This window comes from Geotrypetes seraphini, chromosome 5, assembly GCF_902459505.1.
Source record: "Geotrypetes seraphini chromosome 5, aGeoSer1.1, whole genome shotgun sequence".
NCBI classification, from domain to species: domain Eukaryota; kingdom Metazoa; phylum Chordata; class Amphibia; order Gymnophiona; family Dermophiidae; genus Geotrypetes; species Geotrypetes seraphini.
The window spans coordinates 93,676,543-93,690,300 of NC_047088.1; the positions used below are offsets into that span (position 1 = coordinate 93,676,543).

General features: G+C 50.2%; 1 protein-coding gene and 1 long non-coding RNA gene across 3 annotated transcripts in view; one reads left to right on the forward strand and one right to left on the reverse strand.

Annotated features, from left to right (window-relative positions):
- Positions 1 to 13,758, forward strand: part of LOC117361014 (inactive serine/threonine-protein kinase TEX14-like) — a 222,892-nt gene that overhangs the window by 167,244 nt on the left and 41,890 nt on the right. For both annotated transcript variants that reach the window (XM_033945781.1, XM_033945780.1), the window contains exon 17: positions 11,808 to 12,029. In XM_033945781.1, coding sequence (XP_033801672.1) covers positions 11,808 to 12,029 — 222 coding nt within the window. The remainder of the gene's footprint in view (positions 1 to 11,807; positions 12,030 to 13,758) is intronic.
- LOC117361016 overlaps positions 1 to 13,758 on the reverse strand; it is a 171,511-nt gene that overhangs the window by 126,677 nt on the left and 31,076 nt on the right. The window lies entirely within an intron of this gene.

Below are 13,758 nucleotides of genomic sequence, written 5' to 3' on the forward strand. Positions count from 1 at the left end.
CCCCACCTCCCAAATTTTTTATTAGAGGTGCCTCAGCTATACACTTTGCCCGAAGGCAAAGACTACAGCTTTGAGAGCCTGTGGGGTTTGCTCCTTTGTCTGGTAAAGTTTTTCTTTACAAAAAAAAAAAAAAAAGAACAGTCCTGAGGAGCCTGGTCTGAATGGAAACCTTTAATTGCTTTTTATTGTTAACTGGCACTTTGTTTTTCCCTCCCTCCTGCCAACTGGTTGAGGCATCCAGCGACTGCACAAAGTGCTCCAGGCTCTGTGAAGGGGAATCTTCATCAGCTTCGAGTGCCGGTGAGCAGGGTTCCCCTTCACACGTGCACTACTTGGTGGCAGTCGGCGGTGAGAAGGCCTGGGCTTCCCCAACTGCCACACAGGGATTTACCCAGCTGGCAGTATGGGAAATCAGGTTTCCCTTCCTGCAGATAGTGCTGAGGATTCTCTTACCACTACAGCTCCTTTTGCAGGCAGTTCTGCTTTAGTGGCTAGGTCCATTCAGGCCTCTTTGCCGCTACAGCCACCAGGAGAAGTTTTTTTGGTGGGTTTTTCTTCAGTTTTGGCGGTAAGCTCCATCATTTTGCCTGTGGCCTCAGGTGATCTTCCTCCTGTTTTAAAAAGGCAGGAAAAGGTTTCCAGTGATATTTCTTCTCCAGCAGTGCATGTCTTTTTGCCGCCAGGGGGTTTTGCCCCTGATTTTGTCTTAGCCACATATAAGGCTTACTTGCAGGCAGCTGGGGGTCCTGTTCTTCCACAGGGGTCTCTAGTTCTTCTGGGGGGGTCGCTTCCTTCGGCATCTGCCCCTGTCCAGCCCCCCTCCTCCATCCAAGCATCCAGGTGTTTCACGGGACGAGGATTTTTTCCTTGCTGACGTCTTTTCTGATGAGGACCTGGACCTCTTGGGTGACCTACCAAGACCCTTTCAGGGGGGGTGGATGCGGTGGACGGTTGTGTGCATTTTTCACTGGGAAGAGCTGCAGCTTATTCTTCAGGTGTCTTCAATTTTGCACTTTGAGGAAGAAGCTAAGGACCCCTCTCGGGTTGTGGACCCTCTGCTTCGAGGGATCCAGTGGCCTACCCTTCTTTGCCTATGCATCAGGATATTTGGGATGTGGTGCACGTACATTGGAAGACTCCAGACATGTCTTTTCGTCTGGCGCAGTCCATGGCTCGCCATTATCCCATTCCTGATGTAGATAGGGATGCCTTCAAGTCTCCCATGGTTGATGCTGTGGTTTTGGCCATTGTTCACTGCCATATGGTGCCAGTGGGAGGCGGTTCGGCCTTGAGAGACCCCTCAGAACTGCAGAATCGAGTCTCTCCTTAAACAAAGTTTTGACGTGGCAGCCTTGGCTGTCCAGGCAGCAATTTGTAGTGGTCTGGTTGCCAGGACCTGTTTCCTGTGGTCCGAGCATGTTCTTGACCAGGAGTCTGCTGACTGGTCTTTAGTGGATCTGGAGGTAGCTAAGATTGAGCTTGGCGCTTCTTATCTTTCTGATGCCATGTATTATTTGTTGCAGGTATCAGCCAAGTCTATGGTCCTCAGAGTGGCCACTCGGCGTACCCTCTGGCTTCATGGTTGGTTGGCGGATTTAGCCTCTAAGTTGAAGCTCCTTAAATTTCCTTTTCGGGGTTCCTTTCTCTTTGGTGAGGATTTAGACAAGCTTGTTCAAGCCTTGAGTGAACATATGAACATAAGCATACAAAATTCAAGGGTGCCTCGTTAGGTGTCTCAGGGAGGCTCCAGCCATGGTCATCTGCATGAGTTTTGTAGGTATCATCTTAGTGGGAGGGAGAGAGGATCGGCTAGTGACCTGTCTCCCAAGAGCAAGAACCAAGGACATCATCGACAGAATTGAAAGGATCCTGGAGGGAGCAGAGACGGAAGAGACGGCAGTGATAGTCCACGTCGGGACAAATGATATCACCAGGAGAGACTACAGCAATGAGGCACTCATCGAACAGTTCAAGATTTTGGGAAAGAAGCTGAAGATGAGGACTCAGAGGATAGCGTTCTCGGAGATCCTACCTGTACCAAGGGCTGATGTGAAGAGGAAGACGGAACTACAATCAATAAATGCGTGGATGAGGAGATGGTGTGAAGAAGAGGGTTTTCACTTCGTGAGGAACTGGACAACGTTCTGGGGCAAGAACAAGCTCTTCAGGAGAGATGGACTACACCTGAGCACAGCGGGAACTAGACTACTAGCAAACAACATCAGGAGAGGATTAGAGCAGGCTTTAAACCGAGAGGAAGGGGAAAGCCGACAGTCGACCAGGTGTTGATGATTCGGAAGACAGTATCCCAAAAGGATACTGAGTGGGGGAAGTGCTGGGAAGACACCAAAAACACCAAACAGGCAACGAAAAACCAACAGAGCCAGAAGAATCAAGAGGGGGATAGGAGGAGTCTACTACATGGGGAAGACAAACAGGAACAAGAGGATGGGAATGAACATTAAGAGGAAACGTACCACGTACCACAAGGGGAAGACAGGAGAGACAATAAACAAAAGTCTGCAGAAGGAAAAGGGGACGGAAAGAATAATGAATCGCAAGGGAAAATAACAAGAAAACAAAAATATCGAGACTTAAATTGCATGTACACTAATGCAAGAAGCCTGAAGAACAAAATTGGGGAACTAGAAATCATGGTCAAAAATGAGAACCTAGACATCATAGCAATCACAGAAACATGGTGGAACAAGGAAAACAAATGGGACACAGTACTGCCTGGGTACAAGCTCTACCGAAGAGACAGGACACATCAGAAAGGAAGAGGAGTAGCACTTTACGTAAGGGACAGCTTTCAATCGACCGGAGTGGACGCAGCAATGACAAATGACCAACTGGAGTCAATATGGGTTAAAATACCAGGAAGAAAGGGACTGTATTACCGCCCACCTGGGCAAACAGAAGCAAAGGATGAAGAACTGAGAGCCGAGTTGAGGCGAGAATGTAAAAACGCAAACACCATAGTTATGGGAGATTTCAACTATCCTGGGATAGACTGGAGCCATGGAGTTTCAAAGTGTTCAAAGGAATCGGAGTTTGTAGAGGCTGTAAGGGATTGCTACTTGGAACAGCTTGTCAAGGAACCAACGAGAGGGACAGCTATTCTGGATTTAATCCTCAACGGGCTGAGAGGACCTGCCCAAGAAGTGGAAGTAGTGGGACCATTAGGAAACAGTGATCACAACATGATTCAATTCAAAGTGGAAATAGGTATGCCAAAGGGGAGGAGAATCATTGCAACAACGTTCAATTTCAGGAAAGGGAACTATGATGCCATGAGACAAATGGTAAAGAGAAAACTCAGGGACAGTTCCAGAAAGGCACAGACGGTGGAGCAAGCCTGGACCTTATTCAAGGACACGGTAAACCAAGCGCAAAACCGGTATATACCCAGATTTAGAAAAGGGTGCAGAAAGAATCGAGCAAAAGACCCAGCGTGGTTAACCAATGAAGTTAAGAAGGTGATAGGAGACAAGAAAAAATCTTTCAGGACGTGGAAAAAGGATAAAACCGAGGAAAATTGGAAAGAGCACAGGAAGCATCAAAAAGAATGTCACCACGTGATCAGAACAGCAAAGAAAGAGTACGAAGAGAGACTTTCCAAGGAGGCACAAAATTTTAAACCATTCTTTTGATATGTGAAAGAAAAACTTCCGGCAAGGGAGGAGATGGGACCCCTGGATGAGGGAGACAGGAAGGGAGTGGTAAGGGAGGAAAAGGAGGTGGCGGACAGATTAAATACGTTCTTCTCAAAAGAGGACACATCCAACGTGCTGGAACCGGAAAAATTCTTCAAGGGGGATAGAGAGGAAAAATTATCGTGCATGGAGGTAAGCCTCGAAGACGTATTCAAACAGATAGATAGACTAAAAACTGACAAATCTCCGGGCCCAGACGGAATCCACCCGAGAATACTAAAGAAACTTAGAGACGAAATAGCGGAGTTACTACAGCAGATTTGCAACCTATCCTTGAAAACAGGGGTAATCCCGGAAGACTAGAGGATAGCGAATGTTACACCTAACTTCAAGAAAGGATCCAGAGGCAACCCAGGGAATTATAGACCGGTCAGCTTAACCTCAGTTCCGGGGAAGATGGCCGAATCATTAATCAAGGACAGTATCAATGAGCATATAGAAAGAAATAGGCTGATGAGAAGCCAGCATGGTTTCTGTAATGAAAGATCATGCCAAACGAACCTACTGCACTTCTTTGAGGGGATAAGCGAACAATTGGACAAAGGCGACCCCATAGACATAGTGTCCCTGGACTTCCAGAAAGCCTTCGACAAGGTACCTCACGAGCGCCTACTAAGGAAACTGTGGAACCACGGGGTGGAAGGGGACATACACAGATGGATCAGAAACTGGCTGGCGGACAGGAAATAGAGGGTAGGAGTAAAGGGACACTATTCTGACTGGAAAGGAGTCACGAGTGGCGTCCCGCATGGGTCAGTGCTGGGACCACTGCTGTTCAATATATTTATTAATGACCTAGAAACAGAGATGAAGTGCGAAGTTATAAAATTTGCGGATGACACAAAACTCTCCGGTAAGGTTAGATTTGTGAGTGGGCAAATAAATGGCAGATGAGCTTCAATGTAGAAAAGTGTAAAGTCATGCACATAGGGAAAGGAAACCCGATGTACAACTACACGATGGGGGGGATGATACTGGGGGAAGGCAACCTAGAAAAGGACTTGGGGGTTTTGGTGGCTAAAACCAGCGGCACAATGCGCAGCGGCCTCAAAAAAGGCAAACAGAATGTTGGGCATTATCAAAAAAGGTATCACTACCAGAACCAAGGAGGTTATCCTCCCGCTGTATAAGGCAATGGTGCGACCGCATCTGGAGTACTACGTTCAATACTGGTCGTCGTACCTTAAGAAGGATATGGTGATACTCGAGAGGGTCCAGAGAAGAGCAACAAAAATGATAAGGGGCATGGAGAACCTTCCATATGCTGAGAGGCTGGAGAAGCTGGGGCTCTTTTCCCTGGAAAAGCGGAGACTTAAAGGAGATATGATAGAAACTTACAAGATTATGAAGGGTATAGAAAAGGTAGAGAGGGACAGATTCTTCAGACTGGCGGGGGCAACAAAAACTAAAGGGCACTCAAAAAAATTGAAGGGAGACAGATTCAGAACAAATGCTAGGAAGTTCTTCTTCACTCAGAGGGTGGTGGGCACCTGGAATTCGCTTCCAGAAGAGGTGGTAGAGCAGAGTACGATTTTGGGTTTCAGAATGGGATTGGACGAGTTCCTGAAAGAAAAGGGGATTGATGGGTACAATTAGAGGGTTACTATACAGTACAAAATGGTTTAGAGCATTAGATCACTTACATGTCATTGACCTGGGGGGCTGCCGCAGGAGCGGACTGCTGGGCATGACTCGGCAGAGGCGATGCTTATGTTCTTATGTTCTCATTGACGCCAGTCTCCTCGGTTGGGGAACCTAATGTCTCGGTCACTTGGCTCAGGGCAGCTGGTCGCTGGTGGAGGCTTCCTGGTTGATCAATGTTCTGGAGAACAGAGCCATTTGTATGGCACTGGAGGCCTTCCAGTCGTTGCTGGGGAGCAAAGCTATGCAGGTTCTGTCTGACAATGCCACAGCAATGGCTTATGTCAGTTGTCAGGGAGGAACCAAGAGTTTTCTCGTAGCTCAGGAGGCAGCCCTTCTCATGGAGTGGGCGGAGGCTCATCTTCTGGACATCTCGGCATCCCATAAAGCAGGAGTGGACAATATCCAGGCTGACTTTCTCAGTCATCATGTGCTGGATCTCAGCGAGTGGTGTCTTGGGCTGGAAGCCTTCGAGTTGATTGTTCATTCATGGGATTAGCCGATCATGGATCTCATGGTTACAAGCAGGGCCGCCATCAGAAATTTCTGGGCCCTTTACTGAGCAATCCTATTGGGCCCCCCACGCACCCCTTCCCCCCAACCCCCCCCCCTTCTTCCATGGGCCGAATACACACATACTTTTCTCTGTCGCCGCACTCTTTGACCAAAAGATTTATAAGCCTGCAACCACGTCAAGGTAGACTCTTTCAGCAGCTCCCCTCCCTCCCCCTTACCTTTGTGGCCAAGTCAAAATGATCTACCAACAATAAAATTTTAAAAACACAAAGCACGCTGTACGCAGAGAAAATGTTAATTATCATTTATATTCCGCGGGTTTTCAAAGAGGTCAAGGCAGATGACTTTATGCAATGTCACCTCAGTAACAATTATACAAAAATAGACAAATATTCCCCCTCCCTTTTTACTAAACCGCGATAGCGGTTTTTAGCGCAGGGACCTGCGCTGAATGCCCCACGCTGCTCTTGAAGCTCATAGGCTCCCTGCGCTAAAAAACGCTATTGCGGTTTAGTAAAAGGGGGCCATAGTGCAAAATATAGACAGCATATATAAATTCTCAAAACGGACACATTTTGATCACTAAATTGAAAATAAAATCATTTTCCTACCTTTGGTAATTTCATCAGTCTCTGGTTGCACTTTATTCTTCTGACTGTGCATCCAATATTTCTTCCCTTCTTTCAGCCTCCTGTATGCTTCCTCTCCTCCAGACCTCATTCCCTCCCCAAACTTTTTCTTTGTTTCACCCTGCCCCCTTCTTTCTTTTTCTCTCTCTCCATACCCCCTTTCATTCTGTATGTCTGTCTTTCTCTCTCTCTCCGTGCCCCATTTTTCTTTGTTTCACCTAGCCCCCTTTCTTTTTTTCTCCTTGCCCTCCCCTATGCCACCACCATTGGGAAAATGCTGCCATCACCACTGGGGAATAGGCTGCCACTGCCGCTATCGGGAACAGGCCGGCGCCGAGTTCGCCCTGCTTCTCTTCCCCGCGGGGCCGACCAACTCTCGCCATTCGACGTCAATTCTAACGTCGGAAAGGACGTTCTGGGCCAGCCAGGCAGCAATTGGCTGGCCCAGAACGTCCTCTCCGACGTCAGAATTGATGTGGGTGGCGAGAGTTGGTCGGCCCCACAGGGAAAAGCAGGGAGAACTTGGCACCGGCCTGTTCCCAATGGCGGCGGTGGCACTCAAGTGGCTAAAGAGATACAGTTTGCCAGCCTAGGGAGAACACTGGAGGGTGGCCAGCTGTGCACCCCCTTGGGGCGTAAACCCGGGGCAGACCGCCCCCACCCCCACCTTGGTATGCCACTATCTGTACCTCACTCCCTCCCTATGACCAAAAATTCTCCTTTCTTCTATTCCCCGTATACACAACCATCTCTTTCCCTCCCTTCCTCTCTCCCAAGTCCTTGCCTTCTGTGTCCAAAAACACATTCCCTCCCCCACCTCAGCATCTCTTTCCCTCCCTTCCTCTCTTCCAAGTCCATGCCTTCTGTGTCCAAAAATGCATTCCCTCCCCCACCTCAGCATCTCTTTCCCTCCCTTCCTCTCTCCCAAGTTCATGCCTTGTGTCCAAAACGCACTCCCTCCCCCTTTTGTGTTCCCCATTTGCCTCCCAGTCCATCTTAGCAATTTTCTCAGCAAAATGTAGCTCGAGCCTTGTAGGCTTGTCTTCTATTTCCTGCCTGTCCCGCCGCGCACACATAGCCGACCAGAAGTCTTCCCTGACTTCAGCGCTGACGTCGGGGAAGACTTTCGATCGGCTGTGTGAGCGGCAGGGCAGTCGGAGTAGAAGACGAGCCTCGCGGCTCGAGTTATATTTAACCCCACGGGACCCCATCGTCCCCGTTCAGCTCTCTCTCCTGTGCACCTCTTGGGGCGTGCACCCAGGGTGCACTGCCCCCCCCCCCTAGGTACGCTACTGGCCCGGGCCCCCTGTCAGCTCTGGGCCCCTGAATGCAGGACTGGTAGTACTGCCCTGATGGCGGCCCTGGTTACAAGTGTCCGTGCCAAAGCGCCGAGGTTCTTCAGTTGAAGCAGAGATTATTAGACTGAGGGGCTGAATGCTCTGGTGCAGGCTTGGCCAACAGACGGCCTGCTGAATGTCATTCCTCTGTGGCCACTGGTGGGCATAGTTCTTCTTCACATTGAGTGGCGTGAAGCCTGGTGGCTTCGGATTGGCCCAGGCACCCATGGTACACAGATTTGGTTCATCTTCTCATGGCAGATCCCCTTTCTCTGCCCCTCTCACCTGATCTTCTGCTAGTTGATGTCCATAAAGCCTTTGTTCAGTGGACTCAGGAGTTCTGATGGTCGTATTGTCCTTTTGTCCTTCTAGCGGGTCATCGTAATGAGGACGGTGTTTCTAAAGCTACGATTGCATGCTAGATCGAAGAGGTTATCGTTTCTTCAGAAGAGGCAAGTTCCGGATTTTCTCAAAGCTCATTCCAGTCAGGCAGCTTCTTGGTCTGAAAGTTATCTTGCGCCCCCGGTGGATATCTATAAGACTGGCAAAGTTGCACTAGAAAATAGAGTAGATTCTGTGCCATTCACGGAGGAAAGTGTTTATGAACAACTTGAAAAACTGAAGGTGGACAAAGCAATGGGACTGGACGGGATCCATCCCAGGATACCGAGGGAGCTCAGAGAGGTTCTGGCAGGTCCTATTAAAGACTTGTTCAACAAATCTCTGGAAACAGTAGAGCGGATGTGGTCCCTATTCACAAAAGTGGTCACAGGGATGAAGCGGGAAACTACAGGCCGGTAAGCCTCACTTTGGTTGTTGAAAAAATAATGGAAGTGTTACTGAAAGAAAGAATAGTGAACTTCCTAGAATATAATGGGTTACAGAATCCGAGGCAACATGGCTTTACTAAAGATAAATCGTGCCAAATGAACCTGATTGAATTTTTTGATTGGGTGACCAGAGAACTGGATCAAGGACATATGCGAGATATAAATCACTTAGATTCAGCAAAGCCTTTGACACGGTTCCTCATATGAGGCTCTTGAACAAACTTGAAGGGCTGAAGTTAGGACCCAAAGTAGAGAACTGGATTAGAAATTCATTGACAGACAGACGCCAGAGGGTAGTGGTTAATGGAAGTCGCTCAGAGGAAGGAAAGGTGAGTAGTGGAGTCCCTCAGGGTTAGGTGCTGGGGCCGATCCTGGTCAATATGTTTGTGAGTGACATTGCTGAAGAGTTAGAAGGAAAAGTTTGCCTTTTTTGCTGATGATAACAAGATTTGTAACAGAGTAGACATTGAGGAGGGAGTGGAAAACATGAAAAAGGATCTACAAAAGTTAGAGGAATGGTCTAAAATCTGTCAACTAAAATTCAATGCAAAGAAATGCAGAGTAATGCATTTGGGGATTAATAATCAGAAGGAGCCATATATGCTGGGAGGGGAGAGGCTGATATGCATGGATCGGGAGAGGGACCTTCGGGTAATAGTGTCTGAAGATCTAAAGGCAAAAAAACAGTGCAACAAGGTGGTGGATACAGCCAGAAGGATGCCGGGCTGTATAAAGAGAGGCGTAACCAGTAGAAGAACGAAGGTGTTGATGCCCCTGTACAGGTCGTTGGTGAGGCCCCACTTGGAGTATTGTGTTCATTTTTGGAGACCGTATCTGGCGAAGGACAGAAAAAGGCTTGAAGCAGTCCAGAGGAGGGTGACGGAAATGATAGGAGGTTTGCGCCAAAAGACATATGAGGAGAAACTGGAAGCCCTGAATATGTATACAGTGGTGCCTCGCATAACGGACGCCTCGTACAGCGAACGCTGCGCATAACGAACTTTTTGTCTTGCTCCCTATAACGAACTTCGTTTCACACAACGAAGTCGCCCGAGGGGCCCGGGGGGGGGGGGCGGAACTACTCTCGCCGAAGCCGGGAACAGCAGCACCCATGCAGAGAAGGAGAAGACGGCGTGTAGGGGACTCCAGTAAATGCAGAGCAGCAGCTGTGGCAATCAAAAAAAGAGGAGGTCTGCTGTTAAGGTGGACCAGGGTCCTGGAAAATTCGTGAAATCCTGCAATATTACCAGGATCTCAATACAAGTCCATGAGGATCCTGGAGATCCTGCAAATCCTGGTTTTACCCAGACCCGATTCTCTGGTCCTATCTTACAAGACCTGACCCATTTACAGCAAGTTAAGCCATGTTTAAGCTAACGAAAAAAAATCCAGAAAACATCAAAAGATTATTTCCTTTTTAACAAATAGTAATACTGTACCATGAAATACTGTTCCATCATCTCCCTCCACCTTACCCTGGATGCCGAGTTCTCCGGCCCTCTTTCTCGGCCAGCCGCACGCTTTCAGGGAGCAGCGCACGCGCGCATGCTCTGTTGCTCAATCTTCTCCTCTGACGCAACCGGAAACCGGAAGTTGCAGGAGAGTAGAACATTGACCAACTCCAGCAGCTGCGCGTGCACAGCTTTCTGGAAGCGTGCGGCTGGGTGAGGGAGAGGGCCGGCAGACTCCGCATACAAGGTGAGGTGGAGGGAGGGAAATGTAGGGCTGCAGAACGAATTATTTTCTTTTAAATGTATTCTTATGGGAAAACAGGGCTGCAGAACGAATTATTTTGTTTTAAATGTATTCTTATGGGAAAACGCGTTTCACACAACGAACGTTTCACATAACAAACTTGCTCCTGGAACGGATTAAGTTCGTTGTGTGAGGCACCACTGTACCTTAGAGGAAATGAGGGACAGGGAGATATGATTCAGATGTTCAAATACTTGAAAGGTATTAACGTAGAACAAAATCTTTTCCAGAGAAAGGAAAATGGTAAAAACCAGAGGACATAATTTGAGGTTGAGGGGTGGGAGACTCAAGAGCAATGTAAGGAAATTCTTCTTTATGGAGAGGGTGGGGATGCCTAGAATGCGCTCCCGAGAGAGGTGGTGGAGAGGAAAACGGTGACAGAGTTCAAAAAAGCGTGGGATGAACACAGAGTATCTAGAATCAGAAAATAATAGTAAATATTGAAGATCTAAGGCCAGTACTGGGCAGACTTGCACGGTCTGTGTCTGTATATGGCCGTTTGGGATGGGCTGGGGAGGGCTTCAATGGCCGATAGGGTGTAGATGGACTGGAGTGAGCTTTGACTGAGACTTCAGCAGTTGGAACCTAAGAACAGTACCAGGCAGAGCTTTAGATTGAATCAGATTGGGCACACTAGATGGACCATTCGGGTCTTTATCTGCCGTCATCTACTATGTTACTGTGGTTTGGTCTTCTCTCCATTCATTTGTTCATCACTGCTGCATGTGATTCAGGCGTGTCAGGATGCAATTTTTGGTGAGCGGGTCTTTGTTGCGGCCCTTCGCGGGGACCCACCCGTGATGGGTACTGCTTTGGCACGTCCCATCTGTGCCAGTCTAGAGGGACGATAAAGGAGAAATTTGGTTCTTAACTGCTAATTTTCTTTTAGTCCCTCCAGATCAGCACAGAAGCCACCACTCTGTCTTGTTTTTCTTCGTTTTTTTCCTCAAAGAATCAGTTTTTCTGTGGTGTCTTTACTTGGTTTGGGGGGGAATATAATAGGAACAGTGGCATCGGGTTCATCTGGTATAGCTTCAGAACTGTGGGGACACTTTGATGGTTTTTTTGTTTTAGTCAGTATCCAATAGTGTCTCGGTGTCCAATCCGGACAACTATTTTGTCTTCTCCATATGAGTATAGAGTTGTTGTGTTTATAGTTTACAGCTTTAAGTTCTTGGTTCCTGCTTGGCTATTCATCAGACTGATTGTAGATGGGACTGCATAGCCCACTTGTACTATTGCCAAAAGTCAATGTGTTCTCAGTCGCCACCTGCTGGCAGAGGAGCATAAACCCATCAATCTGTGTGGTCTGGAAGGACTAAAAGAAAGAAAATTAGCAGGTAAGAACCTAATTTATCCTTCTCTCCCCCTGGCTCTCTGAAGATCCGTTGTGATACAGAAGAGAAGAACAATTTGTGTGACATCAGCTCCACTAACAACTCCGTACCACACTTTACTTTGCTGCCGCAAGAACTTCAAGAACCACAAGCATATGACAGCTCCAAGATTTCTACAGATTCAGAGAGTAGCTTTGACATGGAAATGGCCACAGACTGCATGGAGGGGTCAGAGATGGAACTCTGCAGCACCAATTCTTTCTGTGTGGTATGACTGCCAAATATACGTAGCTATGTCTAAAGAGAGGGAGAATAACTGGTATGAAGAAATACTACCGTATTTTCGCGGATATAACGCGCGCGTTATACGTGATTTTACGTACCGCGCATACCCCTCGCGCGTTATATGCCTGAGCGCGGTATAGAAAAGTTTTTAAACATAGTTCCCACCCCGCCCGACGCCCGATTCACCCCCCCCAGCAGGACCGCTCGCACCCCCACCCCGAACGACCGCTCGCACGCGCTCCCACCCGCACCCGCGATCGGAGCAAGAGGGAGCCCAAGCCCTCTTGCCCGGCCGACTCCCCGACAATATCGGGCCAGGAGGGAGCCCAAACCCTCCTGGCCACGGCGACCCCCTACCCCCACCCCGCACTACATTACGGGCAGGAGGGATCCCAGGCCCTCCTGCCCTCGACGCAAACCCCCCTCCCTCCCTCCAACGACCGCCCCCCCCAAGAACCTCCGCCCGTCCCCCAGCCGACCCACGACCCCCCTGGCCGACCCCCACGACCCCCCCACCCCCCTTCCCCGTACCTTTGGAAGTTGGCCGGACAGACGGGAGCCAAACCCGCCTGTCCGGCAGGCAGCCAACGAAGGAATGAGGCCGGATTGGCCCATCCGTCCTAAAGCTCCGCCTACTGGTGGGGCCTAAGGCGCGTGGGCCAATCAGAATAGGCCCTGGAGCCTTAGGTCCCACCTGGGGGCGCGGCCTGAGACACATGGTCAGGTTTGGCCCATGTGCCTCAGGCCGCGCCCCCAGGTGGGACCTAAGGCTCCAGGGCCTATTCTGATTGGCCCACGCGCCTTAGGCCCCACCAGTAGGCGGAGCTTTAGGACGGATGGGCCAATCCGGCCTCATTCCTTCGTTGGCTGCCTGCCGGACAGGCGGGTTTGGCTCCCGTCTGTCCGGCCAACTTCCAAAGGTACGGGGAAGGGGGGTGGGGGGGTCGTGGGGGTCGGCCAGGGGGGTCGCGGGTCGGCTGGGGGACGGGCGGAGGTTCTTGGGGGGGGGCGGTCGTTGGGGGGGGGGGGGGTTTGCGTCGAGGGCGGGAGGGCCTGGGATCCCTCCTGCCCGTAATGTAGTGCGGGGTGGGGTTAGGGGGTCGCCGTGGCCAGAAGGGTTTGGGCTCCCTTCTGGCCCAACTACACAAAGGTACGGGGAAGGGGGGTGGGGGGGTCGTGGGGGTCGGCCAGGGGGGTCGCGGGTCGGCTGGGGGACGGGCGGGGGTTCTTGGGGGGGGGCGGTCGTTGGGGGGGGAGGGGGGTTTGCGTCGAGGGCAGGAGGGCCTGGGATCCCTCCTGCCCGTAATGTAGTGCGGGGTGGGGTTAGGGGGTCGCCGTGGCCAGGAGGGTTTGGGCTCCCTCCTGGCCCGATATTGTTGGGGAGTCGGCGGTCCTTCGGGGTGAGGGTGCGAGTGGTCCTGCCGGGGGGGGGGATGTATCGGACGTCGGGGGGGGGGCATCAGGCTTTCAGGATGGGGACAGACCTTCAAGGGGGGACAGGACTTCAAGGGGGGACAGTGCACGGAAAGTCAGGGGGGGTGAACGGAGAGTCGGGACAGCGCACGGAAAGTCAGGGCAGTGCACGGAAGTCAGGGCGGGCGAAAGGAGCGTCGGGCATCATGCGCGTTATATGCCTGAGCGCGGTATAGAAAAGTTTTGGTACATATCATCGTGATTTCTGCGCGCTATACCCCTGTGCGCGTTTTACACAG